The sequence below is a fragment of the Epinephelus moara genome, chromosome 7, assembly GCF_006386435.1.
Source record: "Epinephelus moara isolate mb chromosome 7, YSFRI_EMoa_1.0, whole genome shotgun sequence".
In the NCBI taxonomy this organism is placed as follows: domain Eukaryota; kingdom Metazoa; phylum Chordata; class Actinopteri; order Perciformes; family Serranidae; genus Epinephelus; species Epinephelus moara.
Window position 1 is genome coordinate 30698606 of NC_065512.1, and position 17969 is coordinate 30716574.

General features: G+C 40.0%; 1 protein-coding gene across 1 annotated transcript in view; it reads right to left on the reverse strand.

Moving 5' to 3' along the window:
• Nucleotides 1-17969, reverse strand: part of LOC126393142 (transmembrane protein 163-like) — an 86520-nt gene that overhangs the window by 12938 nt on the left and 55613 nt on the right. The window contains exons 3-5 of the mRNA XM_050049032.1: nucleotides 9822-9865; nucleotides 8735-8826; nucleotides 4383-4479 (exon numbers count right to left, since the gene is read on the reverse strand). Of these exons, the coding sequence (XP_049904989.1) occupies nucleotides 4383-4479; nucleotides 8735-8826; nucleotides 9822-9865 (233 nt within the window). The remainder of the gene's footprint in view (nucleotides 1-4382; nucleotides 4480-8734; nucleotides 8827-9821; nucleotides 9866-17969) is intronic.

Sequence of the window (17969 nt, forward strand, 5' to 3'; positions counted from 1 at the left end):
AAATGTTATGAGTGTATTTTAAGTTTCAAGTGGGTGCAAAATAGAGGCTAATTTGCCTGGGGTGATGCGAACACAGGCCAAGATGCGTCCCTGCAATGTGACATTGATTCAGCTTAAAATAAAAATTCAAAAATATCCCAGAACTTTATGAATCTGCTTAAACATACAGCATCAAGAGGAAAAAATAGACAGCCTGTGTGTACAGTAGTTGGTGCATTGTTTGCCAACTGGGCTTATAGCTAACGTCTGTTGGTACAGTCAGTAAGCTGTATTGGTTGTTTGGGGTGAATAATGGTATACTGGTCAAGTTTGTGCAAATAATGCAAGGTGAAAAATTTCTGCCCTTTGTCTGTAAAAAGAGCTTCAAATAACTTTAAGGGGATATTTTAAACATAGGCTACCATTAAAACAGTCATGGTCGCAAATATGTTTTTGCTATCGCCTGGTTCTTCAAGAGGGGGTCTGGGACCTCTATGGGATCCCCAGAGTTAGTGCACAGGGGTCACCAAGTTACTGCTTGATAACTTAAGTTTTCATTATTTCTTTTTTTTTTTTTTTTTTTTAATTAAAATGTGTCTGGTCATGGTAGACTAATGAATCCTTGTGGAATCATGTGAGCTAGGTTGGGGCGGCAGTAGCTCAGTCCATAGGGACTTGGGTTGGGAACCGGAGGGTCGTCTATTCGAGTCCCCGTCCGGACCAAAAATATGGAGCGTGGACTGGTGGCTGGAGAGGTGCCAGTTCACCTCCTGGGCACTGCCGAGGTGCCCTTGAGCAAGGCACTGAACCCCCCAGTCGCTCAGGGCGCCTCACCAAGGGCAGCCCCCTCACTCTGACATCTCTCCACTTTGTGCATGTATAGGTCCTGTTTGTGCACGTGTGTGTTTGGACCTGTGTGTAATTGACAAGCAAGAGTGAAAACATTGAATTTCCCCTCAGGGGGATTAATAAAGTAAATAAATTTAAAACTAAACTTAAACTTAGGTAATGCTAAATCACTGTAGGGAGCCTTTTTTGTTGGTTTGTTTGTTTGTTGTCACTGAGGCACCTATCTGTAACAGCGAGGCAAACTAGTTAGCTAACAGTTTTGTACTACTGAAACATATTGGTCAATTAGCCTTATTATTATTCCAAGTGTGTGGACATTCTTGTGAGCCACAATAATTTGGCTTGTTTTATAACTTTTTCGGGCAAGAGACTCTGGCATACCTGCACCTTAGAAACCACTGGCGAAAGTGCAGAGGGTGAGGCTAACACTCCTAGCCATGCTACATCTGCTGCTGACTTAGCGGCTACAAAAACAAATGAGAGAAGACCCAAAAATATTTTGCCATTTATCTCAAGTGAGACTCAACTTTTTGAAATATATGTAGTAAGGGTCCCTGCTCTGTCTCTTTGTGAGCTGAGGGGTCCTTGGCCTGAAAGACATTGAAGAACTCTTTGCTACTGTATATCACTATGGCATGTTGAAGAGGGTATGCGCAGAGTAGCCCATCTACATTACAGTATACAGTGCTTTAAGCAAACATATTTTTCTTCATTTATGGAGTTTTGGCCACTAGCAATACACTGGGATAATGTTTTCATAGCTGGGTATACGTTTTGTTTGTATCCATGGACTGTATAAAAGAAGTGGACATAGCTACCTGGACATCACCCATTGGTTTGAAGACTCACATTTTGAAGCCTTGTCACCATCTTTTGAGCTAAAAGTGAGCCCATTTGGATGATAGGGTAGAGTTGTGGAGGAGCGAGAGGTGGATCTGTCTAAGAACCTACAGATACCACTATGGTAGCAACTAGTCAATCACAAGGTAACCACATCCTAAGGCATGACCTGCTTTGTTGTCTATTTTACTCTAAATGGGACCATAATTTACAAATGAGCCTCATGGTGCGGAAGACTTGAAATTAGCGATTGAGACCATAAACTGATTGGGAAAATGTTTAGTGAGATAATAAATCAAGTGAGATGTAGAGTCCTGTCTCGTAGACTTGGTTTAAGACACTTCTGCATTAGCTTCACACAGCACATTTCTGTCAATGATTTACATGCTAATCCACTGAGCAACAGTTGGTAGTTATCCGTCAAGAAACGTATACCAGAGAAAACAAAGAAGAAGACTGCTAGAGGATGTCAACATGGATACAAACAATGCAGGTTTGAAAATATTTTTAAAATCAGCTTTGCATATGAATTGTGAGGAATGAAATGCTTCCAACACATTTGTTAGGCCTCGTGTACAATAACAATGCATTTTTTGTGTTTACAAGAAAACTTCGCAGAGCAAGGTACACCCCCTGACTCTATTAAAGGTCGCACTAGTCCCCCAAGTCTCAAATTTCCTCTCCGCTCAAGGCTGTTTCAAAAATCAAATGTGAACTGTGTTGTGCTTTAAAAACATCAGCAGTGATATTTTGGGATTTGGGAGCACTGCTGAGATATATAACAAAATCAAAAAGTGCATGTTAGAGCTTTGAAACTACCTAATAGAGAACTTCAAGAGGAACTATGTCTCTTTGGAGTGTACAAATCTCTTTTTCCTCTCTGTCTTGGCTTTACTGGTTAATGAAATGGACAGATGGTGAAGGTTAAATCATTTACAAACCAAATACAAGAGTTCAAAGCACAGAACTGGAAAGGATGCAATGGGCACTCCCCAAACAGTGTGACAACGGAAGAGTTGGGCCGTGCCCCAGCAACAGAAAGATGAGACTATTTTGGGACCTTATTCATAGTCTTAACACCTCCAGAGAGAGGTTGGAGATGGGAGGGGAGTGAAGTGTTGACATTAAAAAGAAAGCGTGTGTGCATGTGTGTGCGTGTCCAACAGAGAGAAGGAACAATAGTCAGGTGGAGGGAGACAAAACTCTGACGTCAGAGCAGCTACAGCAGTGGGCTATAAAAAGATACCTCGCTCACAACACTGACTGATGTGTGTGTGTACGTGTGTGTTGCTCTGTGTGTAAATGTACTGTATGTGTATGTATTGACTCAGATTGAGCACATATGGAACTCAAGGCTGTTGTAAATTTTCATTCACTTGTGTGTGTGTGGTATGCACGTGAACGTGTGCACAGAATGTGTATATGGGTGATTTGTGCTGTTTACTCACACACACACATGCACCTGTGTTTGCCACTTTTCTCATAAACACTTTTTTATATTGTCGGGGGAATAGCTGGGAGCAGCTGATGAGCTGTGTCTTTTTCATAAAATACTGAAGAAAATCACAAAGCCCAAGGTAAGGTTTAAACTGCTGCACTGTCACGGCACTTGCAATCCCTGACAAAAAAGTTTTAAACTTGAATTTAACAGCATTTAATGAACAAATATAAAACACTGCCCCTTCAATACAAAGCTATACGGCACGATTATTATACACAGAAATCAGAGCATTCTGTTTTTAACACACATGAATCACAGTCTGACATTCAATTTAAACATGTTGATGTTGTGACAATGTTGTTCCCATTTTCTATGAGGTCAAGTCTCTGGAGGAGCTTTCCAAAGTTTGTTACGTCTGGGGCTTAAAATTTTGAATATTAAATTTAGAGCAGAAAGCCTGTGTAACAAACTTAAGGTGTGGAGTTTGAAAGTGGACATTTAGGGGAGTAGAGCATGTCTAATGAAAGACACTTTTGAGCTGCATTACGGGATGCGTAGGGTCCAGCCTTTTTGAAGCTTGACACATACTACGCACTACATAATGTAGATATTTTTGCCTCTGTCATATCATTGGACATCAATCCTTTTCCTGAAATATTATTCATTATATGTATATGGGGATAGAGATGCCTCACCATTAAGCTGGCATTGGAGGTAGTAATAGCACCAAAATAAGGTCCGTATAAACAATGTGTTAAGGTGTTATGCGTGCAACCCACTGCAAGAGCTCTAAATGTAGCCACTAGCAGTTAGTAGCTAACTCAAGGAAGACGAACAGCAGCTGAAAATGTTGGCAAATTGGGAAAACAGTGAGGTCTGGGAGCTCATTACCCTTCAAGCAGAGGAGATTAGAACATACAACAGACAGTTAATGATTGTTATTGCCAGGTTATGCCATTGTTATTGTTTAAAAAGCGCTGCTGGTGCATCTGTTTTATGTCACACCAGGGGCAGGCGCTGTTGTGTTATATGTCACGCCCATCACGCCACTATTGCTTCTGCAATGCCGGCATTCTGCCTAAAATCAAACACTGGAACGGCATGATGCCGCCATTGTTTGATGCTGTGTAAAAATGCAAAGACGGCATGAAAAAGGGACTTTGTAGGAGATCTTTAGCGTCATCTCTGTGTACAAAGGGCTTATGTGATTTCCTCAAAGGTGTGTGTGTGTGTGTGTGTGTGTGTGTGTGTGTGTGTGTGTTTGTGGTCTTACCACTTCCGGGGGCATCCTGGTTGCCAGATCATGGATGGCCTTTCCAAGGATGCACAGGGAAGAAAGAACGAACACAATCCCAAGGATTACACATGCTCTGCAGACAGACAGACAGACAGACAGACAGACAGAGACAGACAGAGAGCAGAGCGTTAGGCGTTAGCTTCAGTGAGTGTGATCCCTCTGCTTAACCTGCCATGAGGTAGTTAAAGTTCAAGCAAAGCAACAACCTTAAGAATCTGATTCAAGAGCACTCTCTCCCAGTTTTTTGTTTCTCTCTCTTGCATTTGAATCAGGACAATTTGTCATTTTCCTGCTGCAGCAAAGACACAAACAAATGTTCAAAGCATCCTGACATAAACAGTTATAAATAATACTGCTGGTGGCTTTGGGCAGCCTGGCACAGTAGTAACGTTTTTTACCAACCACTATGAAATAATAAAGGAAAATTTTAGCAAAATTTAAAGCAAAAATCAGCCATTAACAACTGTTCACTGGCTTAAATTACAACCAGTGCAACCCTAGACCTTTGTAAATGACATATATGTCGGTAAGTGATTTGGCAGTGCTGTGGTAAGCCTGCTCATGCATTTTCTTCAATTACATTGAATATTGAAGTTAATTTCACAGGCTAATGATAGAATTATCCATATGACAATATCTGGCACAGTGCATGATGTATAATGTTATAACAGAAACTGCTATAGGACTGAAAGACCTCTTTATGTCTGATTTTAGTGATAATGCAAACATATAATCTCACACATATATTTCTCAACATGGTCGCAGTGTTTGGGAGATGAGTCAGAAGACTGTTTGCAGTGTATTTGGGGCACTGTGTGCTACCAGAATAAACAAGTTGCCGACTTCCATCAGAGCACTCGAGGGCGGCACTTTGTGATGTTTGTTTATTAAAAAATATTGGGGATAATGAGGTTAATGCTTTTGGGGGGTGGGGCAATGGGATCCTTGCACATGCACACTCCCGTGCTCTGGCAGCGATGGAATAAGACATGCTTATTCAACACCTCTCCGTTGCTCGATCATTTACAGTCTCGCTTGGTCTGACACATCTACTGGGCCTGAATTACAATAGCTGCGTCCCATCTATCTCACTACAGAACAGAGACACTGTATCTGACAGGTGCAGTGAGGTGGTGTTTATCCTTTACTGATTTGGACGGTGGTTGGTTGCGACACAATTCACTTAGAAAAGGACACTTTTAAAGTCTGTATGCGTTTGAGAAATGCTTCTCTCTAGGACACCTTAGAAAATGTCTCAAATTCAGAGTCACTTGACTTCTAGCTATTAAATGTGGTAAATTATACACACATTAACAAGAAAAGTGTTACATCACCTAGACAGCCGTGCTGATTAATACAAATGTAACCTGAATAAAAAGACACTCTTTATCCATTTGCACCAACCTAATTCAAAATGGTATAATATCCTCCTATGTCTCATTCTCTTTTGCCTTAGTATCTATTACCTAAGTCCGATGCACTGTAGCCGGAAGGTCTCATCCAGCCTCATTCCTACATTCTTATTTTGTTTTTGTATATGTATTATCAGGAGATGCCACAAACATGCAAACTCACAGGAAGTCTAAAACCCTGCTCTTCACTAAGCGTGAACACACACCGCATTGGTCAAACTTTAATGGTTCAGTTTCTGTCACAGCAAACAGGACGTAAAATGCGTGCTGTCACTTTTGGTGTGTATGTGTATGTTGCATGTATGTGTCTAACTACGTTTTAAGTACATAGTAAAACTGAAAGGGACAGTGCACCCAAAAATGAAAATTCAGCCATTATCTACTCACCCATATGCCGAGGGAGGATCAGGTGAAGTTTTAGAGTCCTCACATCTCTTGCAGAGATCCAAGGGGAGAGGAGGTACCAACACAACTCCACCTAATGGAAGCTGGGCGCCCCAGATTAAAACATCCAAAAACACATAATTGAAACCACAAAATATCTCCATACTGCTCGTCCGTAGTGATCCAAGTGTCCTGAAGCCCCGACATAAAAAGTTGTTTGGAAAAACGTAATTTGAACTCTGTTTTTAGCCTCATTGTAGCCTGTAGCTCTAACTGCCTCTCTATAGACTGTGCTCATGTGTGTGCACTTGCGCGAGACTGTGAGACATGGGCACCGCCTTCATGTGTGTTCACGTGCTTTTGCTGGTCTCGCACGCAAGCGCGCACACGTGAGCTCGGTGTACACAGAAGCAGTTAGAGCTACAGGCTACAATGAGGCTAAAAACAGTTTTTTTCTAAACAACTTTTTATGTCGAGGCTTCAGGACACTTGGAACACTACGGACGAGCAGTATGGAGATATTCTGTTGTTTAAATTATGTGTTTTTTGGACGTTTTAATCTGGGGTGCCCAGCCTCCATTAGGTGGAGTTTTTTTGCTAGCCCCATCTCCGCAAGGGATGTGAGGATTCTAAAACTTCACCTGAGCCTCCCTCGGCATATGGGTGAATAGATAATGGCTGAATTTTCATTTTTGGGTGCACTATCCTTTGAAGTAAGTATAGAAAAATCTTTTATTGGACCCCCTGCAGACTGTTTAAGCTTAAACTCAGGAACAACACTGACTGTTGATCGTGTTGCAGCTCTGAAGGGACTCTTCTTTACTTACTCTGTAAATGTCCCATGAATCACAACTACTGGATGAAGGTTCATGAACGTATAAAAAACATTACCCGGACTAACTTCTAAGTTTTGCCCGAGGATGTATGTTCTCAGTGACCCACAAATGACATCTCACTGTGGAGCCAGGGGCTTCATTCAGACCAGTATAATGGTGGGAAAGAAAATTAGACGGGAGGAAACCAGGTTAGGCGTCTTTAAAGGAATGGTCACAGAGTTGGCAAAAGTTGCATCATATGAATAAATCTCTCTCACAGTAATATGTGGCAAACTGGAGAAACTACTTGGAGTACACTGCTGGTGTGGATGGATCTTGAAGTGAATCACACGCCATGTGCATGGTGCTGTTTTGCACAGTTTGTGTGTGTGTGAGGGCTAATCAGCTGTAGGTCAGAGTAGATTGTGGTGCATATTTATGTAGGAATATAGGTTTGATTTTTTTTTTTCTAAGAATTACTTATGTATTGTTATTTATGTATTTTTTTAATTATAATTTTATTTAGTTGTTGGGTCTTTTTTTCCTCTTATGTATGTATATATATATTTGATTTGCTAACAATCAGCAACACTGTTTATGTTTAAAAAAAGTTCAGTAAAATATTAATTGTTAATGGATGGCAGAGTGGCAGCTCAGTCTTTCATCCTCTGCAGCACCTCTGTGGTGCTGTTACGAGACGAACACGGCTCTGTGCAACCTGACAGCCACTTGATGGACTCAGCTGAGCTGCAGCAGGCCTGAAAACCGCTGGATTAACAGGCTTGTGTTTAGCACTGATGTACAGTCAGTGACCTTGTTCAATTAGGAATATATTGCTCCATTCCCTCTCACCCTCGAATGAAGAAATAGAGTTTGGAAAAAGTATTTAATCTGTCCAGGTGGATATGCCAAGCATGACTGAAAGCCTAATAAGACAAGGCTTCACACCCTCAAAGGCACCAGTAATATAACAATACCCTATTGGCTTAAAGCTCCCTTCATCCATCCCACATGCCCCTGAAATACTCTTTTACTGTAGTGGAAAAACAACACATTTTATTTCTGTTGGAATGTATGGAAACACAATGGATACGGAACGTGGACAGATAGGTACAGCATGTCAGTGCTTTGACCATGCAAACACAACACCTTTTCCACCTGATCTATTTGTCAATTCAAGAATAACAATATTAAGTGGTTTATTTTTTTAGAAGAATATAAATACATGTCATACACACATGCATGAAATGAGTGGATTGTAGGGCAAAGGAACGAAGCCCTTACACTTCACAGGACAAGAGTGACTCTTGATTGTATCCTGCTTCAATTCCACATTCAGTAAATTTCTCATTCAGTCGCAACAAGGGCACACTGGATGTTATGTGAGCATTAAAATGATGTGCTGCAGCCTTCACCAGATCTTGACCCAACTGAAAAACAATGGCAATTTTGGGCCAAAACACAGAATGAAGGATAATCTTTGTATAGAATAGTGTCAGAGTTCCAAACCTTGGATAACCTTTTCAATGGAGCACTGTGGCAGTTGTGGAGGCTTTTGGTGGACTAACTATGACATTTTATGTTAGTAAATGTTTGCAAATGCAGATGTTCTGTTGCTTTAATGCAGGTGGAGAAAAATAACCCAAATTACATCAGACCACATGGATTCATTATCAATCAAACATTAATTAAACTCAGCAGGTTGCTTGGTACTCACATATACTCTCTGTGTGCTGAGTGCACAGCTGCTGCATTGCTGTAGCGCCAGAGGACAATGACTGATGACAGGACGTCCAGCGTGGCATCAAACTACAGCAGGAACAGAGAGCAAGCGACAAATGAAAAGAGGAAATGGTCTTAAGTTGCAAGTAAGCACAGTTTTTGCAACAAACTTGAGTGTTTTTTAGATAGCAGCTTGATAAGTATTTGCACCACTGCAACACATCTGTGTTTAATATGCCACAAAGGATGTAGTATCTTTCACCATATCAGTGGTTTTAAAGATCCAGTGAATGTTTGGTATGGTGTGAAACATACAAGAGCTGCTTCAAAATGTAATGTATGACCAAGACTGTTTATGTTTTATTGCCACAGGGTGATAAAACATTACTTTCAACATGATACTGTATATGACTTTGTGCTGCATTAGTTAGTTATCCTCTGTCAAAGACGACTTAAGACAGTCTTATCTGCCCTGAAGCTGTATCATAAAATATGATCATTATCATTTAATTTTCAAGTCACATAATGTACCTGTAAAAGCTAAAAGAAAAATGTCAACTTTCAACATTATAGCAGCTAAAGCTACAGGCGATCAGCTACTGTGATCTAACCCCCCTGCGCAGGGTTATAGCAACGTATTGTCTTCTTGCTACTTTATTAAAACCGTCATAGATAGCTTTCCTAATTAAAACCCAATCTTTAATAAAGAGATAGCTAGCACTGCAGATTATGGTCTATAATATTCCAATCACATTATGCTAATCATGTTTGCCCTTACTGGCTTAGAGTGCGGGGGATTTAATATTCACTTCACTCTCAATAAGTCTTATTTTTTAAACTAATTACACCCAGTCACTTCCTTTAAAGAAAAATAGGTAATAAGAAGCTTTATTTTGGTGAAAGCCAGCAGACGTGTTTAGCAAACACAAAAGGCACCTGAGCTGCCTGCCAACTCTCTCTTCTCTGCCCTGTTACCTTGGAGACAAAGGGACCAATAACACTTTGGTAACAGGATTCATTAATAAATCACAGAGCCCAAAGTTATGACTAATTGATCAATGCAAAGGGAGGTGGGAACTCACGGCAAATCCAAAGGATGACGCGCTGTGCCTCATGAATGATACAGCTGTGGAAGGAGAGAGAGAGAGAGACAGAGAGAGCAGTTAGCACTGATTGATTAGCTTTCAGTGGTCAGTTTTATCCTATAGTTATGTGACATTGGTGATCTTATTTAGTTGAATACAAGATACTATAATAATGACACGTTCCCAGTATGCATTAATGATGCATATTCATATGTACACATACAATGCATCATGCATAATAAACATGATGCAGAAAAACCTAAGTTAACAATGCAAACAACTTAACATGATGAAACACTACAGGATTATTAAAGGTCCAGTGTGTAGGATTTAGGAGCATCTATGGGCAGAAATTTCTGGAATATAATATTCACAACTAAGTTTTCATTAGTTTATAATTATCTGAAAATTAGAATCTTCGTGTTTCTTTATCTTGAATGAGACATTTAGCTACATACAGAGCAGGTCCTCCTTCACTTCCACTCTTCCACCATGTTGTTCTCTAGTGGTGAGGTTGTAGATTGCAACCAACTAAAATTTCTCCCATGTGGCAAGTGTGCAGAAGAACTACAGTGGCCAAATGCAAATCTTTCCTGGTGACAGTGTTTAATTTGTCCATTCTGGGCTACTGTTGAACAACATGGCGGACTCCATGGAAGAGGACCTGCTCTATATGTAGATATAAGCAGCTCATTCTAAGGTAGCGATGACATGATGATTCTAGGTTTCAGGTGATTATAAACTAATGAAAACTTAAATATTTCATTCCATTTCTGCCAATAGATGCCCATTAATCCTACAAACTACACTTTTAATGTGGAAAAAAAAATCTTTTTTTTTTTTCTTTTTTTGGTGGTTGAGAATTCATATCAGCAGCTCATGTTACATAACGCTATACACCTAGAAAGTGGAAAGTAGTACTATGATCAGTGGGATATTTTGCAAGTGAAATACTGAGAAAACCTTTTATTCAATAATGTTCACAAAACAAAAACACATTTGAATTTACTGTTGAACTTCAATTAAAAGCCTAGTCCCAAATAAATACCAGTCCCTTTTACTAGCCGTGTCGCTACACATTCTGACAAATAAATGCCTCAATTACACGCATGGTCTGGTTGTCAAGCAGTTCATTTTTATAGAAGTTCTTTGGATATATAAAACACGTTATTGGCTACCCACTTGAGTTAATGTTAGTTAGGTGCTTTGATCGCACATATAAATATAATATGGAGATGCTGCATAGTTAGTTTGGTTAGATTCTCACAATTCAATCATTCATTTCATTTTACTGAAACTAGTATGAGCATCAAAGAAGACAGTAATCTTCTGAGATATACTGGCCTAAGACACACAAGAGATATGACAAAAAAAGTGGTGACTCCCTATGTTACCTCTGAAGCAGTCATATAGTCAGAATATAGACGCATGTCTCAAATATAAGCCTGTTGAGTTCAGTGATTTAAGCAATAAATAGCACAGGCTATTATTAAAGTTTTATAGTAAACCATAAAAGACTACTTTCCTTACATGACATGTAAAATCCTTCTGGTAATTTGGGGGCAGCACAACAACCTGTAAACCCACCACTGACATATTAACGTATTAGCAAATGGTTGCTTATTACACATCCAGCAGACACAGAGCAACATCGGCATTCATTTGTAGTTGTGTCTCTGGCCACCTGACAAAAGTAAGTCCTGTATTTACTCACTGATTAGCTCTAGTTTGGTCTCCACCAAATCCTGAGTGAAGTATTTGGCTCTTTAACTGCTAAATGCTTCACTGTGCTCACCCATTAGTCGCTAACATTGTCTGGATGCTGCTCAGTGATATGCAAGTGAGCGTATCAAAAGTTTTTTGTTAAAACAAAAAAAGAAAGAAAAGGAAAAAGGTTGATGACCATAACCCGAAACAGTAAAGTTGCGCGCCGTAAAACCAAAACAATCAGCTGAAAGACACGAAAACACTCCAAGGAGCTAAGAGGAACGGTCGTAACATTTGGTGCCATACAAGTGGCATCACAATTAAATGCTGTTCATATAATAACAACCTTTCAAAGGCTCCACTGAGCTCAGCTGGATGCATGAAGGTTCCCTGAATGGCAGAGAGGGTATATTGAACATTTGTTGCAGTCCTTGTCTAGCACACCTGTGTTTTTTTGTCCTTCTGCCTGCCCTTGTGTTGCTGTTTCTCTTTCTTTCTCCCCCTGTGTTTTCAGGACAGAGTCTCGGGGGGGACAGCGTATCGGCAGTTAAATCACCATGGTAACAGGAGATTTGAGGCCAAGCTGGGAGTAGGCCTGAACTACAGAGCTTTCATCTTCTTGCTCTCTTTCTCCCCTCTTTGCTCTTTGTCTTTGCCGCCTTTGTCGCCCACTCCTTTCTCTCAGATTCTGATTTCCTCTGACACATATCTCCTTCTTTCTCTTCTTTCCTAACTATCTCAGTGTCTCTTGTCACATCTTTGAGTGGTGGACTTTTTCTTTTATTCATACCGGTAAGAGCTCACTGCTCCATGGCAATGGAGTGACGTTGCATTTTGCCAGAAACGAATAAATATTTAAATTTAAGTTACAAAGGACTTTTTCGTTTCTTTCGATGTTTAAAACATCGCTAGTATGAAAAAGAGCAGCCTAAACTACTGAGGCACAATACAAAGAAGAAATGAGAAACAAAAGAGCTAAATAAAGAGAAATGATTGAAAAGGAAGAAGAGTGGAGATGAGAGGGCAGTCCCAGACAGACCCCTGATACAAGGCAGATGGTATTAGTCAGGCTGGGTGTGTAACACATGACTGCCCACACACACTCACACACATATGCTGTCCCTCTGTCTCGCTCTGTCTTGGAGACTGTCACCCACGAGTCTCCCTCTCTTACACGACCTCTTTCTTGATTGTCTTCTCTCTCACGTACAAACTCTCTCTCACACTCACACACACACACACACACACACAGGGTGAGCCAAATGTGCGGAACTCCACCAGGCCTCCGACCCATCTGGAGAGTCCTGAAACAGAGCCAAACTGAGAGTGTGCCTGCTTCTCCAGTGAATACAAGAAACAAATACAGGGTAATTGGACAGTTGGAGACTCCCAACTTTACTGCACCTTTGTCACGATGCTTGAACCAGCCCAGTCGCCAGAGGAAATGTTGGCATTGTGCTTTTCTGCAAACCACAAATATGTTTCATTTATACATTTCATACATACCATGTCAACATTTCTTAAGTAGCATTTTATATGAGTGACTTGGGCCCAATCCCAATAGCCTCCCTTGTCCACTACCCCTAGCCCTTGCCCACTATCCCTTGGCCCTCAAAATGAAGCAACAAGGGGTAGGGGTAGAAATCTTTCCCTAGGAATTGGGACACCACTCACTACGTCACCACGTTGGTTACGTTCACGCATACGTAACTATTTTAAATAGGAAGCTGCGAGCCATCTACATTTCCAACTGGCATCTACAATGGAGTCTCATTCATCCTACCGATCGCATTTGCCACATTCATCATGCTTCGTTTGATGAACGACAGACAACAAGGGACTTCTGCTAGCTAGCTAACCAGCATAGTTATACTAGCTGGCGTGTTATCGTAATGTGAAAAGTCCGACAAATTTGCAGAACAGGACAGATGACAGACGCCAGATAATGCGAGCTAGCTAGCTAGCTAAAAAGCATCCTGACGACAGTAACGTTAGCTATGTATGAACTTTTTTCCCCGTCTCTTGCTCGGTGGTAGCCATGGCGACGTCTACTCCTCGCTGGCAAGTCAGCATCTGAAATCCCTCGCTCTGAAGGGCTAGTTTAATACCCACTACCCCTCGTTATGCCCCCTACCCCTACACGCAAAAAGGAATTGGGACACCCCTACCCCTCGCGGGAATGCACAAATGTAGGGGTAGGGCCAAGGGGTAGGGCTAAGGGGGGTATTTGGACTGGCCCTTAGTCTTTGGAAGGCGGAAGGAATGGTGGATAGTGTGCTACCTAGTTGAGATTCCTGCCAAGGTGCAGCTCACTGCAGAGCACTGTTTGAGACCAAAAACAGTGAAACCCATTGTTTTTTACCAGGTCACTGCTGCATTTTCAGGTGCTGCTTTCAGACACCTTTCGCAAGTATTGGCAACTTGGTAAGAAATGTCTCACAAATTGCGAAAAAAAGAAAAAAGAAAAAAAAAAGATTAGAAAATGATTTTGAAAAATAGGGAAAAAAGAAAAAAGCTAGAAAAAAACAATATTTGTAATTATTATTATTATTATTATTATTACATTTTTAAATTATGTTATTATGTTATAATTAAATCAAATTATAATCATGAATCACTATAAATTAAAAATCAAATTATTATAATCAAATCATGTTATAATTATAACAATTTTAAACACTATTTCCAGGTAATTTCCTTGTTTGTTTGTTTGTTAAATTTCATTTTTTCCACATATTTTCTTGTTTTTAATTTTTTTTTTTTTTTACTAATTTCTTGTTAATTTTTTGGGTAATTTCTTTTTTCTTTTGCTCATTGCCTTTTCCCCATGTTTTTATAAGAAATCAAGCCAATTTCCTCAGGTTTCAAAGGGTTAATGTGGTAGTAGATAGACCAGTGATAGTGCCACAAAAAGTATTTTTTTTTAGACACCACTGCATTTTCAGCCAGGATAGTGCCATGAAAGTGGTTGTGTTTTTTACTTAAACATCCCTGCATTTCCAGCAGCTTTTCAGCCACCAAATGTGGGTGTTTTTAGCATCTCATCCAGGAGCATAAATATAGACAGTGCAGGCAGTGCGACTGCCCTTGCAAGTGATTCAGATTGCCACCTTGAAAGTATACCTGTGTTCAAAAACAAATTATAAAAAAAGAATGTCGACCCATCTGTGCCATGGTTTTCTTTTTTCTTTTCTTTTTAAAAAAAATAGTCAGAGGCTATCAAAAACAAAATTATATGCTTTTTCTATATAGGCTATAAAATCCTTAAATGTACTATAAAAACTATTAAAATAAATGTCTTACTTCCTTTGATATTTTTTTCAGATATACAATGATGATTACTTGATAATATGTATGTTGATGTTGTCCAATGTCAAGTCTCTATTTGTGTCAAGACAATACATGCATGACTGGATAGCACGCACTAGGGCCAATCATAATTTCCGCTGGACTCTTTGCTGTGTTTCCAGCAGGGATAATGCCATGAAAAGCGGTTGTTGTTTTACCAAAACGTCACTGCATTTCTTACTGGGATTGTGCCACAAAACCAGGTTCTGTATGTTCAGCCAAAACGATGTATGGGCTACAAGTATTCAGGGTTTGTGTACAGTGCCTTGTTTATTCTGGTGATTGTGTTGCTTAAACATAAGTTCTTTTGTCACTTTGAGCAGTGGCAAATAAAGCTGTAAACTGCTCGTTAGCTCATCAGATGTGCCAATATGTGAGAAATCTTTTTAAAAATGGTAATGATGCTATTTGAGATGCCACATATGCCAATGGAGGCCCCAGGTCCAAACAAGAAGTGTTACAGTGCACAATTTAGTAGGAATGATGACTTGAAAAGCATATAATTTTATAGATATTCTGAAAACAAATATGATTATTGAAAAAAAAAAAAAAAATCACGGCTGTGAAAATAAAGTTTAACTGTTCAGTTCCAGTATATCTATGCTTCTTTGTCTTGAAAAATTCATGTTTTGCTTGGTTGATGTAGAAGTATTTAAACAGTAGTTTCCTACTACATTAGCACACAGCCAAGTACAAAGGAATGTTATTTCAACACAAATTAATCGCAAGATAATCTGGATTTCCATTATTCTGATTTGAGATAATTGAGCTAAAATATGGTTAATCTGCTGGCTTTGTATGTCTCATGTCAAGCAGGTGATGTGGACGACACATTTCATGAACAGACTTGGTGTATGCATATAATGCTGGACGGCTCAGTTAAAAACGAGGACATGAGGGCTCGAAATATTTAAATACTGTGGGTCATAAGGTCTGGCATAAAATAGGACAAGCTCTTGGCTTGAAAGCCAACAGCGCTCCCTGACCCTCCTCCTGGATTTGGCCACCCCTGATTGAGAGATCTGCCTTTGACAACCATAATCCCATAGATTTTAATGCTTTGAGTTTTGCTCGGGGGCATTTGATTGCCTCCCTTGTTCAGAATTTCCCACTTGTTAGATGTCAGAGGAGTCAAGCTTTGGTACTTTCTTAAATTCAAAGATATAATTTGTGATAGAAAAGAAAACTTAAAGGTCTCTCTTTCCTTTCTTTCTTCAAACCAGTTTTCACTTTATGTTATCTTCACTGAGATTTAGTTGAAGCAGTATACATCCAGTGATGCGGAGGGTTGTGACCTCTTGGATCTAAAAGCCTCTGTGTGTGACTGTCTACATTCCAGGAAAGCCTCAGATACGAGTTCAGAGCTGAGCACTGCTGGGCGAGAAGCACTGGCCCGTAAACTGTCATGGGTTTAACCTAGTTTTGTGGGTTTCATCTGGTTTAATGCACACACCTCAAGAACATATACAACTCCGAGTTGTGCCTAACTTACAGACTGATCATAGGCAGACACCATTTTGCTCCTAAAGTGTACTTATTTCATTTACAGAGACAAATTCCAATCTTGACATGACTTTATGGTGTCAGCGTGCTCTAAACTTGTGACTGTGGCGAGTCTGTGATCAGCGATCACCATGTCAGTCTGTTGCAACTTCAAGGCCATGTGTAACATTTTCTCATAATACTGTGTAACTTATAGCAGATCACATTATCATACAGACTCAACTCATTACTGGGAAATTAGTTGTAGTGATTAGATGTTGTGACTTGTGCCCAAATCAAATAGCTCACACTGCAACTATTACAATTTTTAGAGATAGGAATAATGACACCAAACTCTTCAGGCTGTATTTCAGACTAATTATTTACCTGAGAAGGTCTAAGAAAATGGAATAAACTAACTGAAAACAGAAGATTAATAAAAAATTGTTACTGCTTCTCCGGGGAAATTAGTCCATGTGAGTCTGCTTGTTTTCTCTGAATTTCTCATTGTGTAATAAATTGTTTATCTGACCCTCTGTCTTCAAAAGTGATGCAGTGAGTCAGCTGGAATGTTAATCAACACTTTCACTGAAGAAGCACTTTGTGCACACGCACACATGCACCAATACACACACACACACACACACACACACACACACTCACACACACACATACACACCGCTGTGTTTAAAATGTATTCAGTTCCCAAAAGAACAGATGTCCTCTCTCTGTGTCTGTGTCATCTTTCTAGAAACTCATTAGGGAAGCATTTAAGACCCCTCAGCTTCATCACCTTGAGCCTATTCCTACCGTCTGCCCTCATTTAAACATGCAGCATGTACTGAACCAAAGTATAAACAACACGGAAGATCGAAGACTTTCTTATCCACACATAAGACTTATTTCTCTCAAATTTTGTTCATTACGTTGTTCAAATCCGTGTCAGCATGACCACTACATAACATACTACAACACAATGCCCTAGACATTGCAAGTTTTAAGGGAGTGTGCCATTAGCATGCTGACTGTAGGAATGTCCTCCAGAGCTGCTGCCCATGAGCTGAATATTCATTTCACTACCATACACTGTCTCCAATTTTGTTTCTGTGAATTTGGCAGTACATCCAATCAACCTTGTAACAGCAGACCATGTGTAACCACACCAGCTCAGGATCGCCACATCCAGCGTCTTCACTTGCAAGATCATCTGAGATCAGCCACCAGGTCAGCTGATGCTACAGCTGATTTGCGCAATTGAAGAATGTCAAAAATTGTCTCAGGGAAGCTCATCTGCATGCTCGTTGTCCTCACCAGGGTCCTGGTGACAGCAGTTTGTCGTCTTAACCACCCTGAGTGGGCAACTGCTCGCTTTTGATGGCGTCTGGCACTATGGAGAAGTGTTCATTTCACAAATTAATCCTGGTTTACACTCTACCAGGAAACGGATGGGAACAGATTTAACCAACACTTGAGAGAAGTAAGTATTTTGGGTGCATGAAAAAGTCTTGAATCTTTAATTAATGTTGTCAGAAATAAAAGCAAACAAAAGTTCATATTTTTATTCAGAGTAGTATTCAAAAACTGGAGCAGAGTTTTTGTGTATGCAGT